Source organism: Microtus ochrogaster, chromosome 7 (genome assembly GCF_000317375.1).
Source record: "Microtus ochrogaster isolate Prairie Vole_2 chromosome 7, MicOch1.0, whole genome shotgun sequence".
In the NCBI taxonomy this organism is placed as follows: domain Eukaryota; kingdom Metazoa; phylum Chordata; class Mammalia; order Rodentia; family Cricetidae; genus Microtus; species Microtus ochrogaster.
Window position 1 is genome coordinate 32885805 of NC_022014.1, and position 14447 is coordinate 32900251.

At 45.0% G+C, this 14447-nt stretch overlaps 1 protein-coding gene across 1 annotated transcript in view; it reads left to right on the forward strand.

The window, feature by feature from the left end:
• Dnah9 (dynein axonemal heavy chain 9) overlaps window positions 1-12057 on the forward strand; it is a 333793-nt gene extending 321736 nt beyond the window's left edge. Inside the window, exons 67-69 of the mRNA XM_005349858.2 lie at window positions 2969-3151; window positions 9608-9997; window positions 11603-12057. Of these exons, the coding sequence (XP_005349915.1) occupies window positions 2969-3151; window positions 9608-9997; window positions 11603-11830 (801 nt within the window). The 3' untranslated portion in view covers window positions 11831-12057. The remainder of the gene's footprint in view (window positions 1-2968; window positions 3152-9607; window positions 9998-11602) is intronic.
• The last annotated feature ends 2390 nt before the right edge of the window (window positions 12058-14447 follow it).

Here is a 14447-nt window from a genome sequence, read left to right on the forward strand (position 1 = left end):
TACATGTGTGTGTAGAGAGATAGATGTAGATGTACACGTGTGTGTAGAGAGAGAGATAGATGTAGATGTACATGTGTGTGTACAGAGAGATAGATATAGATGTACACGTGTGTGTAGAGAGAGAGAGAGATGTAGATGTACACGTGTGTGTAGAGAGAGAGAGATAGATGTAGATGTACATGTGTGTGTAGAGATAGAGAGACTGATAGGCATGGTGGTGGGTGGGTGAGTTGATAAATGCATAAATGACAATTGTCAAGTGAATGTGGCTGGCTGATGACTGAAAAGACTAAGTGTTCTGTACATTGAAGGAAATCTGCATGACCCAGTCAAATATTGGCAGCTTAACAGCATTTTCCCTCTTATAAGAAGAGAAGATTCTAGAAGGTGTTTTTCTTGATATTTCTGGTAAATATGTATTTACTTTCCCAAAGAGAAGAAAAAGCAAAGGTGTTGGTTTATGGAAATGAAGTAGAGCTAATCCCTTGGAACCCACCCATCCCCTCTGAAGGACCCCTGGGGCTCCCTGAGCACAAGAGCATCCTCCTTTGCCTTGCCCAGCTCCTCCCCAGGCCTCCAGACCCCTTCTGACCTGATGAGAAGCAGGAAAGAACTGTGTCCCCATTCTCCTGTATTCTGGAGCAATGCCTCCGGACCATCTTTTCATCTCTTTGTGAGTCACCGCCAAATGGCTGCTCACTGATACAGAACTGTTTCTTCAATCCCACTCCAGAGACAGGAATATAATATAAACTTAGCCGTTTGTCTTTGGCCCCGGCAGCAGCTTTCAGGTACCATTAAGATTCTATTCTACTTTTTGCTCTGACAGCAACCAGAGACCCATTTGGCGTGGGGTGATAGGCTCTTGGTTTCCTTTTTTCTACCATCAGCTCTTTTCCTGGGGAATGGATCGTGTGTTAGCAATTCAAGGCAAGGTGAATATTAATCACCCTTTACATTTATATAGTCCTTTAAAGCTTTCAGATGCTGTGACATCCATCAGCTCATTTGATTTGATCTTCAAGTCAACCCTGGGAGTTGGGGGAGGGGAGCCAGTCAAGACTCTAGTGGATATGTTCATGGATGAAAACCTGAGACCTGACTTGTTTGCATCCCATGAGGACTGAGTAAGGAAATGCTTGGGCCGATGACTGTGTCCAGAAAGATGGGGAGGAAATAATCTCTCAAAAGAGATAGAGGCCTGCTGTTGGAGGAAGGGATGGAGATGTCAGAGCCAACAAAGCCCAGGCCAGTGCAAGCCTTTGGAGCTCAGCTCTTAGGACGTGGAGGGCTGGTGCTTGCTCACCTGCTCCCTTCCTGCTCCTCCTCGGCTACTCTGCTGCCCATATGGCCATTATGTATGCACAGCTTCATTTGTCTTTCTCTGCTAACAAACCTCCCGGGTTTACTCATTTACTCAGCCTGCAAGTGCTTGCCCCCAGATAACCCACAATCTCTGTACCTCACGTCCAATTTTCTAGCAGAGAAATCCGGGTTATTCTGGCTCCCCTGGTCTAATAAGCTGATAGTTAGTGTGGGAAAAGGGATTGTGGGAGTTTACATGATAGATGGCCAAGCCTCTTTCACAAACAGAAAACCACATAGAAAACCTCCTGGAAATACAGAGGGAAGTGGGGGAGGGGAGGTCTCCTCAATATCCACACCTCCTTGTGGGATGCCAAAGTCTCAAACGCCTTTTATGTTCATGGCTTAGTATCTACATATAAGTTATGCACATCCTCTGGTATACTTTTATATAGTGCTGGGCCTCCTACATGCTAGGTAAGTACTTTACTGAGCTACAGCCCATCCATTTTATATTCCTTAAATCTCCCCTAGATTAGTTACAATGTCTAAAGTTGTGCAAACAGTTATACTGTCTATGGAATTATGACAAGGCATGCTTGATTTTTGATGCATGGTTCACTGGACCTGGGATATGGGAACCGCTGACTTGGAAGGCTGTGGATGTGTGCATGGGCACACAAGCACACACACGTTACAGGTGCTCATCATCGCAGCCCATGTGACTTACAAGGGGCATCTTAGGTCAGAGTCCTATGGCTTTCCACTTTAGTTCCTGTGGCTAACTGGGTCAGCCTGTGAGTTTTTCAACCTCAGTTCTTAGAAAGGTATGTTTATCTTTTTAAGCTGGTGACACAAGTCACAGAGAACTAGCCAGCCTCTGGAGAGAAGTGTCCTGAGGTCACTCCTCAACCCTGGCCTAGCTGACTTAAGCAAGCAAACTGGAGTGTGATGAGAGGCAGGGCAGCAGGTGATTGGTGACTGTCATCTAGTGTCCATTACAGGAGGATGGAATCCCTTCATTAAAAAAAAAAAAAAAAAACTTTAATTTTTGAGAATTTAAAACAATCTATTTTGATCATATTCACCCCCCACTCCTTCCTCTAACTCCTTATTCAGAACTCTCATCTCCATACACCCTCAATCCATGTCTTTTTTTTTTTAATAACCAACTCAGGGGTAGAAGCTGACTCCCTTAATCTTTTGCAAGCAACCACAGCTGTTATTGAGTTTAAAAGTACGACAGTCCTATCATGTCCTGACATTGCTTTGCTCAGGTACTCACCAGCTTCTGGCTATTACAGTCTTCCTGCCCCCTCTCCTGCAATAGTCCCGATCCCTGAAGTGATACAGATGTCCCATGTGTGACTAAGCACCCCACACTCACTTATATCCTCAGCACTTTGACTGGTTTGAGTTTCTGTGCTAACCCTCATCTTCTGTACAGAGCAACTTCTCTGCTGAGGCCGAAGAGCTACTCTACTCTATAGGTAGAGAACTATGGATTTAGAAGGCAGTTTGATACTATGTCCATTTAGCAGATTAATAAAGGTAGAAGCCTAATACCCATGGGGCTTGTGAGGTTATTGGCCAGATTTACCATACCAGGCATGTCTTTCCATGGAGTCCCTCCTTAACCCCATATTTTCTACCATGAGAACAGGTCAAGACCCTTCTGGAAGAAATACTGGATCGGGTGACCGATGAGTTTAACATCCCAGAGCTCATGGCCAAGGTGGAGGAACGCACCCCCTACATTGTAGTTGCCTTCCAGGAGTGTGAACGCATGAACATCCTCACCAGAGAGATCCGGCGCTCACTAAGAGAACTGCACCTTGGTTTACAGGTGAGCAGAGAAACATTGCCAGAGGACATGGCTGTAACCCACAGGGACAGAGTGGCAGACACCAGGGGGTCTGGGAGCTGAAGGGCCACTGTTCTGAAGCCATCTAAATGCTTGAAAGGTGTCACTCCACAGAGGCTGGAGTCTAGCCCTGGGGACATCTGAAAGAATCAGCATAGTGCTCGGTCCCTATTCAGTGGGTCTTCTACAAGTGACATCTTTAATAAAAAGAGTTATCATCTCTGGCAGGCAGAACAGCTCAATGCAAGAGCTTGCCCAGCATACACAAGGCCCTGAGTTTGACCCCCAGTGTCTTAGAAGTATGTCTATTATCCAGGAACTGGCCTTGTAGCTTACAGTGAACGCTCAGCTAGGCCCCCAAAAGCCAAGTCTGGATTCTGCTGGTACTTTGTGGCTAGCTTTTGGGGTTACAAAATCACAGTCGTGTGTGTAAAAAAAACAACTGAATTTTCTACATGTAGACACCTAAAGAAAGTACCAAGTAGCACAAAATCTACGACTATTCTAATTTTTCTTCTTTTAATCTCCAATCCCCACACACATGCACAATGTGGGCAGAAGGAAGTAATATAGAAGATGAAATGGGAATGCCCGGGCTATTGGGGACAGGCAGTGTTTGATGGCTTTAAAGTTCTGTGCCAGGATATAATCAGATAAACGCAAAATTCCACAGCAATCTCAAATGTAAACCAGGCCCTTGCCGTCATATTCTGCATCTCCAGTCCTGGGGAAGTAGGTATACAGTGGCAATTATCTTGAATAGGCTTGCTGCAGTCATAACTTATTGACGCCATGCAATTTGGAGCAGGCTATTTACCCATTCGACTTCCAATTTGTTCACTCATTTTTCTTCTAAGAACCTTCACTGTGGCTCTGTGTAGTCAATCATGAAGAATGACTGTGCAGAGACAGAGAAGCAGTACGGAGTTTCACTCCTTTCAGGCTAGTTCCCACAATGTTGATTGATGGGCTCTGTGGGGAAGGATACAGATAGGCGGAAGAGGAGCCTTCCCTGCCAGGTCAGCCTGATGGAAGGTGGAGTTTGTAAACAGGCTAAAGGAGGAAGCAGGTAAAGACCCTGAGATCAGGGAAGGCTGTGGAGAAGGCGGCACAGAGAGACCTTTGAGGAAAGGTAGATAGGGACAGTTGGGGACAAAAGGACAGGGCTGCTAAGGATCAGAGCAGAGGACCCAGAGCCTTCTAGAGTTCACCTAGACAAAGAACAGTGTAAGTAAGGTGAACTTCTAGGTGATACAATGACCTAAAAGTAGTGAGCAGCCTGAATGACCTGGAGGGTAGTATCCAATCAGAATCCTCCCGAGGAAACAGTTTCATGAGGGCAGTCCCGAGTAGCCTGGCCATCAGACTCACAACACATTCTCCGTCCACTGGTCCTACTGTTTTCCCTGCTGACTTCACGGGGAAGCCCTGTAAGCAGTGCCAGATGACCCTGGGAGCGAGTGCAGCTTCTGAAGCACAGCATGAAAGAGGAAAAGCAGAGGATGTACCCCATGGCAAAAGGAGGCAGAGTTCAGAGCAGGGAAAGCAGCAGCTACAACAGGAGGCTGGCTAGGACATAGAGCACACCAGCACCTGCTAGATGGAACAGTGGGGAAGTTGGCTTCCAAGCTTGGGGAAAAGGGTCTTAGGTGACCTGCTGATCTTCCCCTTTGTCCTTTGCTTCTCTTCAGCAGACATGTCCCCACTCAAGGCTGCTGCTGGTTCAGTGTAGGAAAAAGTGGCCATCTCCAGTCCCCTAGCACACGAGCCAAGCCAAATGACATCCTGAACCGGGCACCACAGTTACAAATGCCTGACCCTTTGAGTCATTAGCCAAACACTCTTAGCCTTTGTGATAAAAATGAACTGACTGGCTATAAAAACCACATGCCCAGAAAGTCCTAGCTGAGCTGCCAGACACAGCCCTGTAAGCCTGGAGTGTCTCAAAGCACACAGAATGTGGGTAGAGATGAAATCTGGGGGAAAGCCAGCCGGCCACAGAGAGGATTTCTCTCGGGAACTTACCACTGTCAGACATCTGGCTCTTGGCCTCCCTAGGTGTTCTCGTTCTCATTAGTCAGATACACAAAAGCCTCATCTACAAGATTTTTAAATGGTGCTTCATTTTTCCCACTCTTTGTAATTTTCAACAAAACACATTTGATAGATTATTTAGAAAATTCTCTTCCTACAGGGGAAAACACGAGAATCCAAGTTTTTAGACTTGTCCAATACAGTAGATTCTGATGTGTCACATCAGATTTCAAAGAAAGAAAACCAGAAACTACAAAATGTCATTAATAATTTACATTGATTGTATATCCAAACATTTGGTATATTGCATTAAAAGGAACATTAGAGAAATTAAACTTACCTGTTTCATGCTTTGAAATGCAGCTGCCAGAAAACCTCAGAACCCCCATGGGTCCCGTTTCATTTGGCTAGCCTGACATCTGGGCATGTCTGGAACATCTCATTATTCAAATGATGGATGGCCTTGGCTTTTTCCACTAGGCTTTAGTTTTTCTAAATTTGTGAAATGTTCAAATGCAAAGGCTGGCTCTGGGTCTTGACTCCTGCAGACTATGTTGACTTTCAGATCAAATGTAAGGGGCGTCATGTTCTGGTCTTTTGAATCATCACCCACTCAGCAGCTACCCAGGGCTGATACCTTTAGCTATCTTGTTCTCTACCAGAGACTAAAATGAGTTAGCCACTGTGGAAGATGTGGGACTCTTATTCTACTTCCTGGTGATTTATATTAATGAAATCTAGTGGCCAGGGGTAATGATGTACGTGTATATGTCTATATGTCATATATATATGGTATACATATATATGTGTGTATATGTATGCATATATGTATGCCACAATCTCTGCTCTTAGGAGGTGAAATTACAAATTCCAGACTAGCCTTAAGTATGTAGTGAAACTGTTTTCCACCACTAAGGGTTGGAGTAATTCAGGGGTGTAGTGCTTACCTAGAATGTATGAAGGCACCAGATTCAAGCCCCAGCATGGTGGCGGAGAAAGCTAGTTACAGAAAGCATTTTCCTGAGAAGAATGGTCTAACTCTGACCCTCAGCATAGGGTGAGGCATGAAGCCCTCAAGGGAGTGTTATCCCCAGCCTGTCCTCTATGGGCTGAATGCTGCTGTTACCATGTGACCACAGCCTTCCAAAGGGAAGTTTCTGGTCTCTATGCCATCTTTCTTGGCTTTGGACTAACCGCAGCCTATGAATCTAGCTTCGAACACATTGTGACTATAGGACAAAGAAGGTTTCCATTCTATTGCACTAAAGGAAGGTTACGAAGACACTTGTGTATAGGGACGAATCAAGAGGGTAAGGTCACAGACAAGCAGCCTTCATACCTGGGAAAGGTGCTACACGGACTGAAGTGTGTCTCTGGGCCCTGGAACACAAGGCTGCTAAATAGATGGAAGAGCCAGATTTGTAAGTTTTCTTTTCGCTGACCTACCCTGTGAGCAGGCAGACTTAGATATTAACAGTGCTGCTCAGATCCAGGTAGGAAGTTAGGAAACCATTTTCTTCATTGTATGATTTTTAAGAAGAGCTGGTCTAAGGGCTGCTGCAGGCTCATCCTTTCAGAGCATATGCTGCTCTGTAGAGGACCCCAGTTTGGGTCTCAGCACCTCTGGCAGGCTAAAACTACCGCACCAGAGAAGCCAATACCTTTTGGCCCCTGCAGAGACTGCATGCAGTAGTACAAACTTAGACACATTTGCACACAAAATTAAAAAGATAAAGAATAATTTTAAAGTGGGAGGCTGGTGCCCAGAGTTTGGCCACTTTATCTATCCCCCTATGTCCATCTGGCAAAATCTTAGAACAGGTTGGCATGGAGACCACCAGTGCTATATTCCCCTAGGCCTCAGAAGGCAATACAGGTACACTTGGTGAACCCAGGAAGGACACTGTTGCCTCCAGCTACTTAAAAGACCAACCCTTTCTACTTCTACTCAAGGTAATGAAAATGCCTACATTCAGAAACCAAACTACAAGGCGGCTCTGCTTCCTCGGTGGTTCTTGCTTCTGCAGTAAAGTGGGGAAGCCTAGGAGGCAGTACATTCTCAGTTAGTCATTGCAAATGATATTATAAGTGGATGTGAGAAAAATGTTAAGGAATTAAGTTGCATATTTTATGTTTATTGGCTGTCAAAGGGAGTTTAGATTTCTGAAAGGTTCTAAATTAAGTATTGCATTTTAAAAAATTAGACCTTAGTTTTCTAGCATAGTATTTAAGTGCATAGCAATTACAGATTCACATCCGGCCATCCCTGCCTCACAAAATACTCCTAGCACCCCGCAAAGTTTACATTCATCACAACTGATGAATGCAGTGACACACCAGAGTCCACAGTTTGCTTGGGGATCTCTCGTAGTGTTGCTCTTCCTATGGGTTTGGACAAATATATCTAAGCACATACCACAATCATAGGTACATGGTGCATAGTTTCACTGCTGTTCACATCAGTGTCAGGGAGGTCTGTTTGTGTGGGTGGAGGGGAGTATATACACACACATGCATTGGAGACCACAGGTCAACCGTGAATGATGTTCTTCCTCAGGAGCCATCCATCTTATCTGGGTCACTCATTGACCTGGAACTTACCAGTTAGACAGGGCTAGATGGCCAGTGAGCTCTCCATCTCCCCAGCACTGGGACTAAAAGGCTCCTACCACCATGCCTGACTGTTTTGTTTTGTTTCGTTTTGTTTTTACAGGGAATCTGGAGGATAGATCTCAGGTCCTCATACTTGCCTGGCAAACATTTTTGCCAAGTAAGTTAAGCTATTTTTCCCTAGACCATGCCACTTATTTTAATAGGAAACACATCATGTCTTATAACAAAACTCAGTCTTGGTTTCAGGCTTCACTGAATCCTCGTCAAAGTATTGTTGATAACCAGAAACAAATGACTTCTCTTCACAAGCAAAGGTCAGGTGCTGTCTCAAGTCTCAAAGGATGGACGGATGAACTTGTCTCACTGACACAGTCCTCAAAGTAGAACCAGGGCATTTTCATCATACTTCACCACTACCAACAGTCTGTGCTCTAAAGACCCATGAATCCTGTGGGGTTGCAGCATGGAACAAATCCAAGACTCCCCATGTACAGTCAATAACTTCCATAGATAAACTCAAACTTGATAAGACCCAGAACAGTTTTGTGGGGTAGCAAACTTAGCCCTATCATTTCCCAGGCAGGGTGGTGGACACCTGCAATTCCAGCACTTGGGAGGCAGAAGGAATGTGAGTTGGAGACCAGTCATGGTTATGAAATCTTTTACACAAATGTGGGTGATCATTTCTCATTTTTTTCTTGATAGCTCTGTGGTACTTTGTTTTTGGTTTTTTTTTTTTTTGTAATAATCTTATTTTGTATATATCCTTTTAACCACATTGGCAAGCAAATGGTAACATTACAGGCACATTAAGTTTTTTGTTGTCGTCTTGGTTTGTCGAGACAGGGCTTTTCTTTGTAGCCCTGGATGTCCTGGAACTCACTCTATAGACAAGGCTGGCCTCAAACTCAGATCTGCCTGCCTCTGCATCCTGAGTGCTGAAATTAAAGGCATGTGCCACCAATACCAGCTTAAACTTTTTTTAAGCTGTAACACATAAGGTTTGTAACACGCCCTGGAAAAGGTGCATACATTCTACATTTTCCATCAATGGGAAACATAGCCTTCCCATCTATGGGGAGCACTCTGAGAACCCAGCTTAATACCTAGTCTCATTATCCTCTGCATCTCTGCTGTGCTCTGCCCCTGCCTTTCCTTGGCCCCTTTACTCACGTTCATGCTGAGTTCACAAATGCTCTTGGGATCCAGGAGAGCCAGCTTAAATTCACCCTTCCCCTTTCACAAATGAGGACTTCCCACTGAAGATCAGCGTCCTACTCTGCCCCTTTCACTGCCACCTGACTTCTTTATCCTCACTTGAAATGCGACAGTAAAACCAATCGAAAGGCCTGAGTGTTGAAGCCTCTATGTTGTTAGGGACATCCATGCCTGCCAGGACACAATGTAGCTACTGGGCACATAAAATGCAGCCAACAGGACTGAGCCTGTAAAAAGTTTCCTAAATTTGCCAGATCTATTGTGGGAGTCGTCAGCACCTAGGCGTAGTAATTCCAGTAGGAATGCAGCTCACACACCTGTACTGCCCCAGCAAGGTATTGTAGCAGCAGCTTTTTCTTTTAGCATTGCCACTGTGAAATGGCAGCAGTGGGTACTAGGCATGTTCTAAAGCAACAGCCTTGATAAGACAAATCTTGCAAAAGCAAATACAAGCCAGGCCCACACTAGCAGCCTCTACAGCTGGAGTCAGCTCCTACTATGAGTCAAAGGACGCAGAGGTCAGTGCTTCCTGAGATGTCTGCCCCCTTACTTTGTCCTACTCTTGGTCTTTAGGGGGAGCTGACCATGACCAGCGAGATGGAAAACTTACAAAATGCCCTGTACCTAGATGTGGTCCCAGAACCCTGGGCCAGGCGAGCTTACCCTTCCACGGCAGGTCTGGCAGCCTGGTTTCTGGATCTGCTTAACAGAATCAAAGAGCTGGAGGCCTGGACAGGCGACTTCTCGATGCCCTCAACTGTGTGGTTGACAGGCTTCTTCAACCCCCAGTCCTTCCTGACTGCCATTATGCAGTCCATGGCCCGAAAGAATGAATGGCCACTAGACCAGATGGCCCTGCAATGCGATGTGACGAAGAAGAACAGAGAGGAGATCCGGAGCCCTCCTCGGGAAGGGGTTTACATCTATGGCCTCTTCATGGAAGGTGCCTGCTGGGACACACAGGTATGTACAGTCTGGGGACAAGTCAAAGGAACCTTGGGGCAAGCTGGGTGACATGCACAGTGACTCCCCAGTGCAGTGCTTTGAAATCTTTTGACCAAAGTGCACTTTCTCCAGAGACCATTTTTACCCAGCCAAGAATAGTGCAAGAGTATGGGCTCTGATTGGAGGAGAGTGTACTTAAAATGAGGCCTGTGCAAAAACCGGTGCATCTAACACAAGAGCACCATTTACTAACCATGTGGCTGTGGACCCCCATTCACCAAACTGCTAAGTGGGAGAACAGCTGTTGTGAAAATCAAACAGGTTACCGTGTAAGAGAATTGGACTGCGTCTGGCACACGGACAGCTGATGATGTCACAGTACTGATGAAAACTGGCAATGGGGCACTGCATTTCTGCAGTGACGAACCCAATCTGAAACTAGAATGTTGTTATTACTCTCCAGGAACACTGACTCATATGCTTTAAAAGGGCTGGCGTTATGGTATGTTGAAAACAAATAGTCTGCGCTTGCCCTGCTCCTCCTCAGCACGTACATTCTGCCCTGAGGACCAATGAGAGCCCCACAGTTCCCTAGTTCTGTCACACACCATGCCTCCCATCAGCCTCAGAGAGCTAGAAAGACAAATCCTTTCGGTACACTTCATGAAAACAAACCTGATTATTCTGTCCATAACAAAAGTAGATCAGAGTCACATGGGCACAGGGGTCAGCATTCCCAATGGACACTGTGAAGCATTCAGCACCACGTGTGGGCCAGCAGTTGGGAAAGCAGCAGATTAAATAGTTAAATACCTTCTGAACTCTATAAAAATCTGGTCTTCAGTGTGCTTGTTGCAAGTCCAAATTTATTTGACTAGGGACTCTTTCATTCCTGAGAAAGTTTCTTAGAATCAGTAGAAACTTTATAGCCAACTAGACGGTGGTCCTAGATAATCCTATCAAGGCATCTCAGAAGACAGACAGTCCCAGCTGAAAAGTTACAAACTGGTGAACACTCTTCCTGTCCCCAGTTAAAGAAACAATGTGCCTCCTTGCAAAAAGTTGAAATGCTCTACAGGTGAAATGACCACATAATGAAGCTCCAAAGAGGTAGCACAACTGGTCCCAGCTCTAACCTCAAAACTGAAAGCATTTGCTGGCAGAAACGGTGCTGCCTTCCCCACTAGCTCTCTAGCACCTAGCCTGACATCTGTCAAATACTTGTTCTTTATAGTCTAAGGAAAGGGATGTATGAAAAAGTATAAAAGAAGGGGAACCTACCTGGAGATGGATCAGTCTATACATTCAGAGTTTTACAACAGCAGCTGACTTAAAGCCAGTTGTGGTATCACGTGCTTATAATCCCAGCACTCGGGAAGCTAAGGCAGTAGGCTCGTGACTTTGGGTACAGCTCTGGCTACACAGCAACACCTCCCTCTCAAAAGAACAACAAAAAACATTGATTTATGCTGAACAAATAGAAATTTTTAGAGTATGAGATAGTTTGCACTGTGGGTTAACGGGAGACTGAAGAGCGGGCAGGAATGAGGGCGGGATGTCTGTCTCTCGCAGAAGCAAGGCTAGCTGGCTGATCGCTGGCTCTATTTGCATTCTTGTTCTCAGGCTGGGATCATTACAGAGGCGAAGCTGAAGGACCTGACACCCCCCATGCCTGTGATGTTCCTCAAGGCCATTCCAGCAGATAAACAAGATTGCCGAAGTGCCTATGCTTGTCCTGTGTACAAGACTTGTCAGCGGGGACCCACCTTCGTGTGGACTTTCCACCTGAAGACTAAAGAAAACCCATCCAAGTGGGTTCTAGCTGGGGTTGCCTTGCTTCTCCAGATTTAACATCTCGACGAGCCCTTGGGAGAGCGAAGGAGGGTGGCTAGAGGCGCCCTGACAGGAAAGTGGGAGGGAGGTAACAGCATATTTTTAGGAATAAATCATAGGCACCAACCTTCTGCAGAATTTCTCTGGGGGATTCAGGGTGCCTGCAGTGAAGCTGAGATGGAGAGTCGGCCCAGGAATAATGGGAGAACTCTGTATTAGTGAATTTTTTTCTAATAAAATGATTTATTCTTCAACTCCTCTAAGAATTATTGAGTCATAAATAATGGTGAAGAGACCAAGAGAATCAAGCCAGGAATGAACTCTGATCCTGTTACACAGAGCAGTCTTGGACTCGGTGCTCTCAGAGCCTCAAGCGCATAGGCAGTGCCCATCAGTCAGAATTTCCATCATTACTGTTTGAGAAGCATTAGTATTTCTCTGTAGGGAGTCAGAGAATAAATACTCAAAGCTTTGCAAGCCAGGCTTGGCTAGAAACCCTCTATGTGGCCACCGTAGCCTAAAGCTAAAGCAGCCTAGACAACAGGTAAACAAGTGGGTGTGGCTTTGTTCCAGGAAGACTCACAAAAGCCTCTGCTGTAGCAGCTGTTACATGGTACCTGTCAGTGACCTGTGACTCAGTTATACATCTACAAAATGTTTTTACTTACTGTCTGATGAGGACACAACTGTGAAAACGAAAGTAGATCCTGCTAGCGCTGCTCTGAACACTACTTATGGGAGACCCAAGGAGAAACTTCTCCCATAAAGCTACTCACCTGAAACTTTCCAGATTTCCCACTGTAGAGATACCCACTAGAAACCAAAGGCTTTCCACACAGCTCCGAGAGGTGACTTTGGTAAGCAAGGTCAGGGTGTGCAGGGATGCTCTTCCTTCACACCCTTGCAGCAGGTTACTTCTGATAGTGGTTCACCAACTAGAGCAGACACCAGAAGTTCCTGGAGGACTTGTTAAAGCAAAGATGAGAGTCCTGTCCTGCACAATTCTAACTAGACTTGAAAAGGTTTAAGAAAGAAATGGAAGAGGGGGAGCTTCTCTAGGAATGGGAGAAGGAGATAAACTCCTAAGATGAAGGGAAGTAGATAAAACAATAAGGATGTCTGAAAACGTCACAAGGAATCATACTATTATCAAAGACACCTATTAATACACATATAAATATGCATTTATAGTTTTGATAAACTTTTCTCATCTGAACTAAGTCTTTGCCTCCAAGAATCAAAGACTAAGAGAAATCCCAACACCAAACACGAGAAGCTGTCTTTTGAGCTGTTGGCAAGGACTATCCAAAAGACTCCCAAACAGCCTATTGCTATTGCTCTTGGTTACCCCCAGAGGTGGAAGGTTAAGTTCATATTGTTGAAGACACCATGCACTTCAGAAACAGGGCACAAAGACCCCTGAACTGTAACTGACATAAACACCCCATTCCTGAGAACTAACTTTCATGGTACCATAAGGCACCATGCAAGCTTCCAAAGAGGCAACCAACAGTCCTACTTGGCTACGACGCCTATGAAACACATCAACAACCAGCATGGCACAATAGCCCTATGGGTGTAGTAGTGGCAATGCATACCTTGGCAGTAACCAACAGCACTCTAACTGGACTTAGGATTTGCTCAATCAGAGAGACTAGATAACTACTAACTACTAACTCAGTGCTAGTGAAGTCATGGTCACTGCAGGAGAATCTACAACCACTAACTTACTAAACCAGAATAATCCTTAATAACAATCTATATAGTTGTCCTTATACTCACAGAGAAGCATAGTCTTCACCCCTCATCAAGGAAACTTCTTTGCAACTGTCCGTGACCACTACAGAAAACCACAGGCAAAGTACTGAATTGTGCAGCCCAGTCCCAAAGGATATCTGTAAAACACTCCCACACCTGAGGCTCAGGGAACATTGCACAGAGTGAGTGAAAAAATTTTTAAGAGGGGCTGGAGAGATGGCTCAGTGGTTAAGAGCATTGCCTGTTCTTCCAAAGGTCCTGAGTTCAATTCCCAGCAACCACATGGTGGCTCACAACCATCTGTAAAGAGGTCTGGCGCCCTCTTCTGGCCTTCAGGCATACAGACAGAATATTGTATACATAATAAATAAATAAATGAATGAATGAATGAATGAATGAATGAATGAATGAATGAAAAATTTTTAAGAGCCAGATCAGGGAGTTGCTGTGAGACTGTGTGTCCTAGGAATGCCAGAAACTATACCTATAGAGTCTCACCAACGACTGCCCAAATGTGAGCTAAACAAGAATACCAAAAACCATGCCAAATTGGAAGGGGAGGAGTCCACACCACCTCAACCTTAAAGAACTACAGGCAACTGAGTAACTACAGGACACATGGGCAGTTGAGACATATATGTTAATAAAGTCGTAGGTAGTATTAAAAACTAGATCAATACTATTTATTTCTTCCTAATGCCGTGCAGGCAAAATAAGGAAATAAATAACATTTTAAAAACATAAAATAGGCTAGCAAAAATAATAGGCCAAGAAGGATGCCAGGATAAAGAGGGAACACTTGGGTCATCTGATCAAGTGGAAGACAGCCTCCAACAAGGCTGCTCACAAACAGAATTACCTGAGATAAAGGTATGCC